Consider the following 13,513-nt stretch of genomic DNA (forward strand, 5'->3'; position numbering starts at 1 on the left):
CTTGGGGACAGTTTGCATCTCGGCTGGGCGTCTTTCTTGGATATTATTTGAAAAGTAGCGAGGTGACATCTCTGGAGATGCTAAGGCAGCTGCTGATAGCTGATCAGCTAAAACGCGCGATGCACCGAGACACGAGAGCATATGTCGACCTGAGCGAAAAAGGGAAATGATTACCGCCCGTAGAAGTGGCCAAACTTGCGGCAAACTATAAACGAACACAGAAGGAATCGAGGGCTAAACAGGAGCCACCTTTCCCAAATTGCGAGGGGAATAAATCGAGTCTGAAAGATGAAGGCGCGGCTTCAGGTACAGAGAAAAGAAGCTGCTTCGGATGTGGAAAGTTGGGCACATTTGGGCCAACTGCACGACCCAGGTAGCACCAAACATTGTAGTAACGTTGTTTTATTGTTGCGTAAGTTTAAATAACGTTATGTGTTATACCTGAACATTAATGTAACGTTCAAGTTAAACATATTATGTTTTAGTTATGTTTGAAACATTAGTATAACGTTCCAGTAAAACATATAATGTTATATGTTGTGTATATAACGTTAATGTAACATTACGTATGTAACTGTCAATTAATGTTGAAAGTGGAACATTCAAATAATGATTTTGTAACGATTATTACTAACGTTATTTCGGTGTTAATAATGAAACATTAATGTAATGTCACATATGTAACTGTCAAATAACGTTAAAAATAGAACATTCAGATAATGATTTTGAAACATTTTTTACCAACATTATTTTTCTGTTAATAATAAAACGTTAATGCAACTGTATTTGTAGAACAATAAAATAATGTTAAAAATAAAACATTCAAATAATGATTTTGTAACGATTCTTACTAACGTCATTTCTGTGTTAATAATGAAACGTTAATGTAATGTCACATATGTAACTGTCAAATAACGTTAAAAATAGAACATTCACATAATGATTTTGGAACATTTTTTACTAACGTTATTTCTGTGTTAATAATAAAACGTTAATGCAACTGTATTTGTAGAACAATAAAATAATGTTAAAAATGAAACATTTATTTCAAACGTTAATGCCGCGTTAATATTGAAACATTAATGCAACTTTATTTGTAAAACAATAAAATAATGTTTAAAATATAACACTCTGGCAATGCTGTTCGCCGATTTCCTTACTTTTTTTTTCGCCCGATTTTTTAAAGGTTTTTCTGGAAGGTACGTACTCTACTTAAAGCCCCTCTATCCTGGGAAAAGTGGCGCCATTTATTATTGTGGAAATGCTCGAGACAAAGATACGCACCGCGTACCACTTCTGGGAAGAACATGGCGTCTGAAATCTTGCTCAATGCTGCGCTACGCCGCCACGATCTTCTCAGGGGCTGCACGTTATATGTGCCTCGTGCATCGACGCACCAATTGCGCTACCTTTAGAACACGAAGGGGTTTTAACTCTACCTGCCCAGTGATAGTTGCAGAGAGGTAAAGAGAGAAGATTCAATACAGAAAAAAAAAACGAAAAGAAGAAAAACAATTTTTTTTCTCAATTAATTTATTTAAGGCTAGGTGGCGCAAGCTACCACCCTATAAAAAGGGAACAAATATGCATCTCCATCCATCCGCGTTCCTTCCCGCGTTCCCGCGTAAGCAGTGTTGCCAGGTCTACTGATTTATCAGTAGATCTACTGATTTCGTTCCGGGTCTACTGATTCACTGAAACACAAGAAAATCTACTGACTTTTTTTTTTTAGTAAACATATTAAAAATTTATTATATGGCCCTTTTAGTTCCCAGTGCCGCCCATCAAAGGAAACTCATAATGTCCCAGAATTAAAAACGAAGCACTGGCTAGATGGCCAAGAAGCCCGTCCTATTCGAGTGACGTAGTCGTATATTCATCTATCTATTCACCCAGAGCAGGTTCGGCAGGTTCGACGGTGACATCCGGGCCAGAGCCATATATGGAGAGAGTTTGACTAGTCTATGATCTCGCCGTAACGTCCCTCTCCCGAGTGAGCGAATCAGCCCGTGGCGCAGAGCGAGAGGTGTTTGCGCATGCGCCTGAACTCTCGGCTGCTCCTATACACTCTACTAGAATAGCTTCGAGTTGAGCGGAGAGAGCCGCAATTTTCATTCATTCGTTCGGCGGAATGCATGGGATCGACATCCAAATTTCAGTTATTTTCTTTTATTTGGCAGGCTGTGGCAAGAAAATGATATAATCCTATTCCTCGGTGGCTTAAAAAGCTAACGAATGAAGTTTCGCCACGTTTGAACGCAAACTTTGGGTCAGGCGAAAAAGAAATAAGCCCGTAGCAGACAACGCGTAGCCTCAACAGTGCTCCGGACCAACAGCGTTGCTTCAAAAACCTTCCACAGCCCAGTGAGGAAAGATGGCAGCATGCAGAGGACTTCCATTGGACATGTTCGTGCGCACTTGCCGGAGCGTCTTGTTTCGGTTTTGTTTCAATAATAGCGACAGGTGAACGTCGCTCAGTCTCGATTCTAAGAATAATCCTCGAAACAGTCAATAATGACTAAAACAAAAACATTTATGGTGTCATTTTAATTTGTCCTTCATATAAAGTTACTTGAGAACTGGTCTTGTTTTTTTCTTTCATTTTTAGTTGTGTTTATTACCGTGTTATTTGTTACTCTATACTATTTCTTTGAAGTGTGTATTAATGGAGATAGCAAAACATGGCAAAACACATATTTCGTGGAATCTACTGATTTTTGTGCAAATCTACTGGGTTTTTGGGGATCAATCTGGTGACTTTTTTTTTCTCCATCTGGCAACACTGCGCGTAAGGAAATTGTTCCCGCCACTGCCGCCGCTGGTTTCGCCGGTTCGATTCGTTCGACCAAAACTGGTTTGAACTTTGAGTATACGTTTGCTTTCGGTTAAGCTACGTCCAGCAGCGTCCACAGTAGTGACTGCTGGCTCGTAAAGCGGACAACTACAGAGACAACCAAGCAGCTCCTGGACGGCGGGACTCGAGAACCGTAAGTAACCACATTGTTGATAACCACTTTGTTCACGGGCTTATTTTCTTGAAAACAATCTAACTTAAGCTGGTATCCTGTTGTTCTCTTTGTTTGAAAAGTAACAAGACGGGAGAAAATGAAGAGGCGTAGAAAACCATTGCATCGTCTGTGCAACCGGCAGAAAAGAAGAAGAATTGCCGAGACCGTGCACGAACATCTTGCGGACATTTTTCCGAACCCGGCTTCTGCGGCGGCGGATAGGGATGTGATGCTCGACAGAGCAGACGATAGCGACAACGGAGCGAAAGAGGTTTTAGACACAGTGCTACCCGACGGTTTCAGTGAACTTTGCGTCGACACAGATTCAGAGTCGAGTGGTACTGAAACCCGGTCGTCCAGCTCGAGTGAAAGTCCTTTGAGCTTGGCAAGCGAGCTAGCGACATGGGCGCATGACACCAAAGTCTGTGCATCTCATCTCAGCAAAATTCTAAAAATCTTAAAGAAACACCACCCCGAGCTGCCTTGTGACGCAAGAACCCTAATGGGGACTCCGAGGTCCTGTGATGTGAAAAAGATGGGGTCATCCGGTCTATATCACTACTTTGGGATTGAACCGGCCCTAAGAGAAATGATGAGCTCAGGCAGGATCACTGGGAATACCATTTCACTGCTCTTCAACATAGATGGTCTGCCCATATCAAAAAGCTCAAGTAAGCAGTTTTGGCCTATTCTGGCATCTGTAGTTGAATGCTGCAGTCCTGAACCATTTGTGATAGCTCTATTTGAGGGAGTCAAGAAGCCAGAAAGCCTAGATGACTATCTAGCAGACCTCATTTTGGAGATGAGGACCTTACTGAGAGAGGGTATTACTGAGGGTTGTCAAGTGTGCAGTACATGTGCATGCATTTATTTGCGATGCACCAGCAAGGGCGTTCTTGAAGTGCATCAAAGGCCACGGAGGATACTTCAGCTGTGAAAAATGCACCCAAGAGGGAGCTTTCTCCGAAAGCTGCAGGAAAGTAATCCTTCCAGATGTCAGCACACCCTTGCGAACTGACGAGGCATTCCTGAACCAAGATCAAGAAGAGCATCACCATGGGCTGTCTCCTTTAGTCAAGCTAAAGATAGGCATGGTGAGCCAATTTCCGCTGGACTATATGCATTTAGTGTGCTTAGGGGCCATGCGGAAGCTTCTCCTCCAGTACTGGATGCGAGGACGACCTCATAGATCCAAGCTTCCACAACGTACGCAAACTGACATCTCAACAATGCTCGTAAGACTGCGGAAGCACACCCCCCAGGAGATGGCTCGGAAGCCCCGAGGTCTCGACGAATCGGAGAGATGGAAGGCCACTGAGTTACGGAACTTCCTCTTATACTTTGGCCCATTTGTTCTAAAAAATCAGATGGAGAAGCGCTACTACGAACACTTCCTCAAACTTAGCGTCGCAGTCTCCATTCTAGCAAGCCCAAGACTGCCAAGTGGAGCTGGCGCTTGCAGAAAAGCTGCTCAGAGAGTTTGTCCTTGATGCCGAAGATCTGTATGGTGAGGGTATCTATGTTTATAATGTACATTCTTTGGTGCACCTTCCTGCAGATGTGCAGAAGTTTGGGCACCTTGACTCTTTCTCTGCATTCCGGTTCAAAAACTTTTTGGGCCAACTAAAGCGAGAGTTGAAGTCGCCCAACCTCCCACTGCAGCAGGTCGTGAAGCGCCTGTATGAACGCACTCAGTCTGGCAAGTCCTTTAGAGCACCATCAAACCAGCAGGAACCGCTACAGAACCCGCATGATTCAGGACCCACGCCTCCAGGGTTCAAAGGAAAACAATTTCGCAAACTGGTCCTCCCCAGCATGGTTGTGGAAATTAACACATGTGATTCATGCCTTCTAATGGAAGATGGGAATGTGGTTGTGGCAAGAAATGTTGTGTTGGATGGAGGAGAGGTCAAGATTTGTGGACAGTTCTTTAAGCAACTGGCAAACTTCTATACTAGCATTGCTCACATAGATCGACTATGTATTTACAAAGCCTCTCGACTGTCATCTGCAAGTGCTTTGTGGAATGTGAAGCAGATTAAGTCAAAGTGTTGCTGATTTCCCTGTGGAAGTGGTTTTGTGGTTACTCCACTCTTGCAAACTGGATAGCTGACGTAAGGTATGAAAACCCACACTAGGGAGTCCTTGCAAAATTTTCAATATTTAAATGGTGTGAATAAACATAAAACATCTGTTCAAAGTGGCGTGGAGTATGATATTTGCTGTGTGCCAACTTCTAAATAGTGCCCAAGAACTTTTTTGTGGCTGGAAAGTTGAGATGAATAAGTTTGTACCAACCTGAAAATCCTTGAATTGTCAGATTTTGGATTATCTGGAAAAGTCTTCGACTATAGCAATGACAAGTGCAAGTAACAGCGGTATGCATTGAAGCCGACGGTCACGAGATGCTGAATGGTAGTGCTTGAAATGTGCCTAGGCAGTTGAAGCCACCACTCGATTAAACGGGAAGTGCCGCATGTAACGGCATTCTAGCATGACAAGCATAGTGACTATTGGCTCGTCGGAGCAATCGCTGCTCCGGGGAGTACCCTTTCGGTGGAAGGACCGGCCAGGGAATTTTATCAAGAGCGGGTGAAAACCTGGAAGTCGGTGAATATCAAAGGATTTCGGTAGACACCCCGTGGATAAGGAGTGATGGTAACAGTACAATTATGGACATCTGGTGTGAAATTTGAAGAAAAAAAAATGCTGAGAAGCATTAGCAGTTCTATACTGTAAAAGGTCACAGTGTCTGCAGAATTACTAAAGTGATATTGGGATTTTCAATTAGAATGTGGTTGGACTTTACTGTTTACTCGTATATGAGGAATGCTTTAGTTTTCCCAAATCCTATTTACGCATTTGTGCATACTATACGCAACTTTATTTTTTCGTGCTCAAAATTTCACGAATTTCGTCAAGCACCATTTTCAGGAATATTTTGCAAGAATAAAATTCTGCGACAGGGGGTGCCTGGAATGGCATTCTATATACTGTAAATTACTTCATTTTTGTGGGCACAAAATTTTGTGAATTGTCAAATTCAGGGTTATTTCGCGGGAACAACATTTTGTGAATGGGTGTGATGACGTGTATTTGCACCTGTGGGGTAACCTATTCCCACAATCGATTTCTTGCAATGGAGCCCGATCGCGGAATTTGCGAAAATTAAGGTGTTTACATTATTTATTTATACGGGGTGAGTTATTCACCGGAGATTAACTTTTTGCGATTTTCATCAAATTTATAAATCAGCAAAAACTAGGTCCCTTAGTTTTATATTTTCTATTCTACAAAAAAAGTAGGTATGCTCGTCACTAATGGTCTTAATTTTAATTTTTAGGTGATGTTCTCAGTGGCCCACTTCATGGTGTCTGACGACATATCCGTAATCGCATCAGACTGGGTTCAGGATGGGAAGACTTTCTGGCCCCCTTTCAAGAGCTCAACAAGAGTTACCGCTGCAATAAAAGGCCGAATGAAGCCTGACTACGACTGGGAACAATTCACCTGCAGAGTGTTGTCATCCACAGGTAAGCTGCTCTGAGCTTCATGCTATTGTCTTTTTTGATTCTACAGTACATGTCAATTTGGAGGTTCACACGCCTAACCAAAATGGGTACCCCAGCGATGGACTGAAGACTAGTTTAGACCACCTGGGAATCTTTTGACATGTTTCCCAATTCTGAGGGCTTTTCTCCAGTCGGAATTATAGTCTGCAATCTTTCATAACATAGAAGTTTTCTGTTGGTTGTTGATTAGTATCTAAGGTGCTTGTGATTCTACTTTTTATTATCGTGGCATCAGCACTGCAGCGATACCACTGCCCATTTGTGTGGCACTGCAGTAGTAGACACTTGGTACATAAATAGAGTTCCGTATTTTTAGTATTTATTTTCAAATTTCAGGGCGATTTTTCTGTGTTTATTTTTTTCTCCCGAATTGGGTGTGTTTCTGTGCTATTTTTGTCGACTAGAAATCGGGGTCAATTGGGCGTAATGCCATAAAATCGAATGCCAATCAGTGCCGTTCCTAGCCGTTATCTGTTTTATTTAGTAAATGGTGCACATAGAAGCAATTCCCGGAGAAAGAAGCAGCCTCGAGGACACGTTGAGTATGGTAGGCGTCCGGGTTAAACACGGATGAAGTTGTTTATGCTGTGAAACTGGGATTTTTGTCCCTCGAGGCTAGCCTCAATTTCGGGTTTTTCGGTTTTTACCAAAAACCCCCAAATTGGGGCTAGCCTCGAGGGTTATTTTTGGTGTTTATAGTGGGCGTTATTTTTCGGTGTTTATCAGTATATACCAAAAACACGGAACTCATTATAACAGTACAACAGCATATGCTTGGCTACATGACATCTCATTAAATGTATGGCGATGCACTGATAATGCTCCACCTCTTGCAGACAGTTATGAAGTTGCCCGTAAGAGAGCAATAAGGGCTGAAGAGAGATCTGACGTCACATCAGAACCTGAGGCAAATGTAAAACGTACCCGGCGACCTCCAAGGCCGCTGGATGACTATTTGACAGAAAGCAGCAGTGACGAAGACCCAACAACCGAAGAACCAACTCCGAGTGATCACATGGAATTTCTTGATGAGCCCCCACAGGCACCTCTCCCAAGAAACAGTGGATCCCAGTCTATCGGAGCCCGAGAGAAAGACTGTGGCAAGTATACATGCTGATGTAGATGCATGTTCCATTGTGCTCTAAATGCTGACCTTTTTGCTTGAAACCACAATCCCAAAAATAAACTGCATGCTTTCATCCAGGTTTATCGGATCAAACCAAAAACGCTAAACCGTAATGTCAGTGACAGGCTAATTGAACATAGAGCGAAGAAAACAAAGGATGGGTAGAAGAAAGCAGACAATGCTGTAGGGGAGAAGAGGCTTTCTCCTCCTCCTCTAGCAATATCTGCTTTCTTCCCATCCTTTCTTTCTTTTTCTCTGTATTACCCTTCATTGACTACTGTATAGTCTATGCTGCAGTTCTTTTGCAACATGTCGGCTTCCTCTATGGGGCTTGAGGGCATCCTTTCAAGTCCCTCTTAAGGGGCCTTTTTTTGCGAATGTTTAAGCCATATACCATATACCAGCTGCCTAGTGATTGTTTTGATAACTCATGACACGGCCGGACTGGATTTCCACCTTTCGTACGGCCTTCTAAGAAAAAATGCTTGCTGTTTTGCATGGAAGGGCATAAGGGCAACCTTATGCCCTTCTACAGTTCCACCTGTGCAGGCTCACAAGCTGTATGCTTCTAGTTGTGACATCACAATCTTGAGAGTGTCCTTCTGAGTAAGCATCCAGAAGATCACAGTGACCTGTCAGTGCGTTGAAAGCATTCCTTATCGGTAAAGCATCTTTGGGCTTGCACATGCACTTTCTCTTAACTTTGCTTATATTCGCAAATCTCTCAAACTACGAGTATATCAATCTTCGTGCCTTTTTATTCACAACTATATTATTTTGCAATGCCGCCTAAGCCATCGCTGACCCGCTCGCTCGGGCTGGTGGGATATTATATTCAAGGGGCCGAACTGGCCACCTTTTCGTTAATTCCTCAGGATACAGTGACTTCAGATTTGTCTCGGAGTTTGTGATTGTGACTACTGGTTACCTCTAGTGAACTACAAGTTTGATTGTGCATATTAAAGCATGGTTGAAGCTTGTAGTTATCAACTGTTCAACAAAACACGGTCCAATTTGAGGAGCGGGCATTGTACTTATTTCCGTTGATCAAATCCTACTAACCACGTCACCGCGCTGTGGCACTTCCACACTATTCCATCCTGTGACTCCAGAGGTACTCGTAGGTGGCTTTATGCCGCATTGCATAGGCCGTAAGAGAGAAAACGTACCCAGTCCGGCCATGCCCATGATTAATGCTACAATGTGACTGCATCGGACAGCTAAAGGAAATATTCATCATGACTTAAGAGTACTACGGACTGCTGATTATGCTGCACAAGCGTGCCACATCGCTTGGCGGACATCCGTCTGTTAATGCGGCACATGCCCAAGCAACTCAAGAAAAGACCCATTGCTAGTATGATGCTATTGCTTTTATTATTGCTGAGTCATTAATATATCACTGAAAGAAAAATTTGCTGGCACTTTAGCAACAATAATGGAATTTTACACATGAAATATAACTGCTAAAAGTACAGGCATCAGTGTGACTGGCCTGCTTACTGCCTTGTTTGTATTGTTTACAACAGCAGGGATGAATAAAAACTAAGTGCATGGGCTGATAAAAACGAAAGGAGGCCTTTCTAAATATTTGGGTTTTTTCTTATATGATTATTTTGCTTGAGTGAAATAAATCTTATATTTGTGCTCAGTCATAAGATTGAGCATAGATGAAAAAAAAAAAAAAAGAGATGATACAGATTAGTGCAGCACATTTCCAGCATAACTGCTCATCCTTAAAATAGCTAAAACTTTGCTTGTGGGCCATGGTTTTTTAGATGGCAACGTGGTGTGTAAAACCGGAAGAGCAGAAACCACATCTTCTTCAAACTGCACTCCTCAACCTTGCAAAAATGGTAAGGAATTTTTGCCTGTTGTTCAGGAACATAAAAGGCAGCTTGGTGAAATGTGATGATCCTGAAACACAGAGATGGGAAAAGGTGAGGGAGACATTTGTTTTAAACGGGACACCCACAATTTGGCCTCAAAACAGATGTCGCTCTTTTATGTTCCTGCCTTCTCTCATCTCAGAAATTTGTTTTTCTATCTATAAAACAGTTAATGTAAATATTCTACTTATTGATGACCTCATTAGCATTTTTTTTAAAGGGGCACAAAAGAGGTTTCTTGTGTCGCCTGTATGATAACTCATTTTCTGGGCTCTAGGCATATTAAGAATTCACAAACTACAGTCGTGCGCCGTCTGTTTCTCTACTAAAATGTGTTTGAAGCTTGCAACACACCCCTTTCTGAGTGGAAAAGTCTGCTCATATAATTCAGCCGAGGTGCCGGCTGGGTTATAAAAAGGTGCTCGTCAGCCAATTGTAAGCTGTTCTCAGAGAGGGCTGCCGATGCCGCATCTGCTCTTTAGAAAAGGTGGGTTGCGATTGGTTGACGAGCACCTTTCGTCGCCCCGCCGGCATGTAGGCTGAATGACATGAGCAATAAACTTAGGTTCTGTCCGTTTTTAGTGTCGAGGAACCATTTTGTTGCCAATAATCTGTATTGGTTGTCATCATTGCTATGAAAATTTTTAGGAGCTTTTTCTCGGCAATGCTCTAATCTGGTGCACTTTTTTTTATTATTAGTCTTGCTTACAGTTCTCAGGGAACTCGAACATATTAAGGTACAGCTGACAAGCCAGGCTCTGACCTTGAGTAGAATAGAGAGGAAGGTGAATGGTGATGCTCCTGCTGCCATGACTGAACCGGTCCGGCCACAAGACATGCCAGTCTACCCGGTGGGGACAGATGAGGAACTTGCTCTTTTGGAGGCCAGTTTGAAGAATGAGGCCATTTTTGCAATGCTTGTAAGTTCAACTGTTGTGCACTGTGGTTTTATAGCTCATGTGTGTGATAATACAATCCACATTATTACATCTTTTAGATTAAAAAAAACAACAGAAGCTTTGATATATGTTTGTAACATGTGGATAATTTCTCATATCCAGGTGAGGAACTTGGGCCAAATGGGAGGAGGAAATGTAGCCCTCGCAACAAAGGCAGTTTTTAAGAAGCTCGTGAATGATGAGGTTGCCATCTTGTACAACTGGACTGGGCGAAAAGGGAAGAAAAAAGCTAGGAAACTGAACATCACTCCTCTCATTTTTGGTAAGGGCATAAGAGCATTTGTGTTTCTTAGCTTGCAATCTTTGAAGCTCCATGCAGTTCCTATGACAACTATACACATTGATTCCAGCTGCTGTGCGTGTTAACTTCAGCCGTGCCACTGATGACGAGATGGGCCATGCCATTGGCGAATGGCTACGTTTTGCTAATGTGCGACTCACAAATGCCAAGGTAAGCAACAACCTTATTAACACAAAATGTGTTTTATCAGCCGAATTTCATTGAAATAACTCCTGACCATCACATTTGTTACACATGGTCACATGACCACGGAGGGTCACATCTACTGGCTTGTGAAATAAAGCACGAGCAAAATAAGGCCTCCATAGACATTTGGATTATAGAAAGAAATATCAGATGCCATTGAGTGGGATTGAACCAAGATCCTTATGTTCCGAAAATTAGCACTGAGGTGTGCAAATTTCAGGTACGAGCCCTTAGAACAGTGGTGAGCAAACTTTTCAGGCCTGCAACCCCCAACAGTTATGAATGTTGTACGGCAACCCCGTTAACTCCCACCCCCTTCTCGGCACACTGAATGGTGAGCACAGGTCACTATCTGGCGTATTTTTAATGCAGTAGCATTAGTACCCACACTACATGGAAAACGTGATAGGTTTCATCTCTCACCAAAAGAGTAGAAAGGCCAAGCGGTGGCGGGGTGCGAGGTACTGGGGCAAGTCTGAACTTGCAGGTATGTAGAACGCGTTTTCCTTGGTTTGGAATTGGGATATGCATTAGCGTGATCCCTCAGAAACTCCACACACGACCCCCTTTGGGAAACAATAATGCCCCCGTAAGCAAGCCAAGTGAATCCCGCGACCTCCAGGGATCGCCTTGCGACCCCACCTCTGCCATTGAAGATAGTTCTGCGACTCCTCTCTTTTCTTTATTATCTTTCTATACTCAATAATGAACACACATTATCTTTCCTATACTCAATAATGAACACAGCTTTGTCTGGTTTGCACACTAAAAAGGACAATTTGTACCGAACATGCTTCTAGGACAAAAAATGCACAAGGTCATCAGTGCAACGATGTGCCCAACACTTTCCTTGCGATTTTGAAAATGTTTCGTGAAGTTCCATGTTCTCACAAACATTTTGACAAATGTTTGTGAGAGGCCTGGTCCCACATGGAGACACGACTGTTTGTTTGTTTTGACTTTTACAAAAGCTGGAAACGTCAGTCCGCACAGGTATGCACAATGACAAGGAGGGTAGGAGAACTTTTCAAGAACCTTGTTTGACAACAGGTGCAACTCTCACTACTTTTTCAACAAAAATGTTCGCAATTAGTCGACAACTGCCCACATTATATCTCCATCGTATTGAGTAGCACACCTGCAAATCTTTGACAAAGGGCTGAATATTGAACTAAGCGAAGCAAGTTCAGGGAGGCAGCTATGCTTCCTTTATAGCACTTTTTTTTACAAGTTTAGGTGTTTTGCATTTAGTATTGTGTTGTTTTATTTGCAGGCAAAGAAGTCCTAAGCAGGAAGTGCTGGTGAATCTCAGCTCCGGGAAGATGAGATTTGGTGTTTATTTTTATTTTATCCTGTAAAAACACATTATTTTCAATTCATTAGTATTTTCCACCTGCTCAGTATGGCAATGTTTTTTATTACATCTTGTTTTCATCTAGTCATCGGGTGTGGACATTTGTTTTAAAGCCTTTTCTTAATCATTTGTCCCAGACAGGTTTTTAAGCTTTTTATGCCTCTATTTTTCACCTTTGCAACTCAAACGTTTATAGCTGCTCGGCATGAGAATGCGTAGAGCTCTGAAACGCCCTTACAATTGGAGTATGATGGGAAATTTTGAGAACATTTAATAAAAGAATAATAAAGAGAAACAATTTTTATATGAACAGAGTTTACTGCAAACTGTAAGATGATATTTTAGTTCTTATGGCATTCATTTCAATGAGAAAGTTTGGGAGCAGGAAAGATATAATCATGCTTTCTTTCATTATGGCAAGCTTTTTCCACCAAAATAAGTGCTTCATGCATTCCCGGTGCTATTTTTTATGTACCGCAAATCAGGCTTAAGATAGACATCAGCTCATAGAGAAATTGAGTTTTTCTTTATTATTTTTCGATCCATGCTATATTGTGTAAAACTTTTGCACCCTACTCCAAATGCCAAGGTTTCATTACGTCAGTGTTTGAGCTCGCTGTGATGTCTAGTTTATTTTTGCGGTAGAGAAACGCTGTAGAGTTTTCTCGCGCCTTTCTTTAATTATGTGAGCTTCATGAACCTCATTTACAGGCCTTGAAGCTTTTTCGAAAGCGACATTTGTTTCCTCATAAATGTTCGCTCTTATTTATTTCTTTTCTTATTTTTGTTCAGAAGAAAAATAATTTTAACTGCATAGTCAAGCAATATTATTGTTGCTACTCATGTACACTTCCATAGGGTTCAAATTTGGAGAGTCAATAAATGTGTCCATAAACATTTACCAAACTGTTTTCTTTTCACAGCAGGGGTAGACTGTGATTAATCACCTGTATGGATGCTTGTTTGTGCTGTGCTAAATCTGGTGACAGTCATACCCCATACTTTTTAACAAAGGAACACTTTTTTCTTCACTTAGTTGTGTGTCGAGTGGCATTATGGCTAAGCTGACTAAATTAATTTCTATGATTCTTCTCCTGGATAGTGAGGCGCACACAGCT

At 42.0% G+C, this 13,513-nt stretch overlaps 1 protein-coding gene across 1 annotated transcript; it reads left to right on the forward strand.

Moving 5' to 3' along the window:
• Nucleotides 1-2,857: 2,857 nt before the first annotated feature.
• LOC121833279 lies at nucleotides 2,858-13,247 on the forward strand. Its single transcript, XM_042286419.1, has 8 exons — nucleotides 2,858-2,987; nucleotides 6,352-6,541; nucleotides 7,417-7,680; nucleotides 9,485-9,562; nucleotides 10,295-10,515; nucleotides 10,657-10,816; nucleotides 10,905-11,005; nucleotides 12,315-13,247. Exons 2-8 carry the CDS (start codon nucleotides 6,355-6,357, stop codon nucleotides 12,327-12,329), a joined length of 1,026 nt encoding a protein of 341 aa, XP_042142353.1. The 5' UTR covers nucleotides 2,858-2,987; nucleotides 6,352-6,354; the 3' UTR covers nucleotides 12,330-13,247.
• The last annotated feature ends 266 nt before the right edge of the window (nucleotides 13,248-13,513 follow it).

The sequence above is a fragment of the Ixodes scapularis genome, unplaced genomic scaffold, assembly GCF_016920785.2.
Source record: "Ixodes scapularis isolate PalLabHiFi unplaced genomic scaffold, ASM1692078v2 PGA_scaffold7__128_contigs__length_106722199, whole genome shotgun sequence".
In the NCBI taxonomy this organism is placed as follows: Eukaryota; Metazoa; Arthropoda; class Arachnida; order Ixodida; family Ixodidae; genus Ixodes; species Ixodes scapularis.

Coding starts and splice junctions, on each gene's coding strand:
- LOC121833279 (XM_042286419.1), top strand. CDS start 6,355: ATGTTCTCAGTGGCCCACTTCATGGTGTCTGACGACATATCCGTAATC. Junction 10,516..10,656: donor AGGCCATTTTTGCAATGCTT/GTAAGTTCAACT, acceptor TCTCATATCCAG/GTGAGGAACTTGGGCCAAAT. Junction 10,817..10,904: donor CATCACTCCTCTCATTTTTG/GTAAGGGCATAA, acceptor CATTGATTCCAG/CTGCTGTGCGTGTTAACTTC.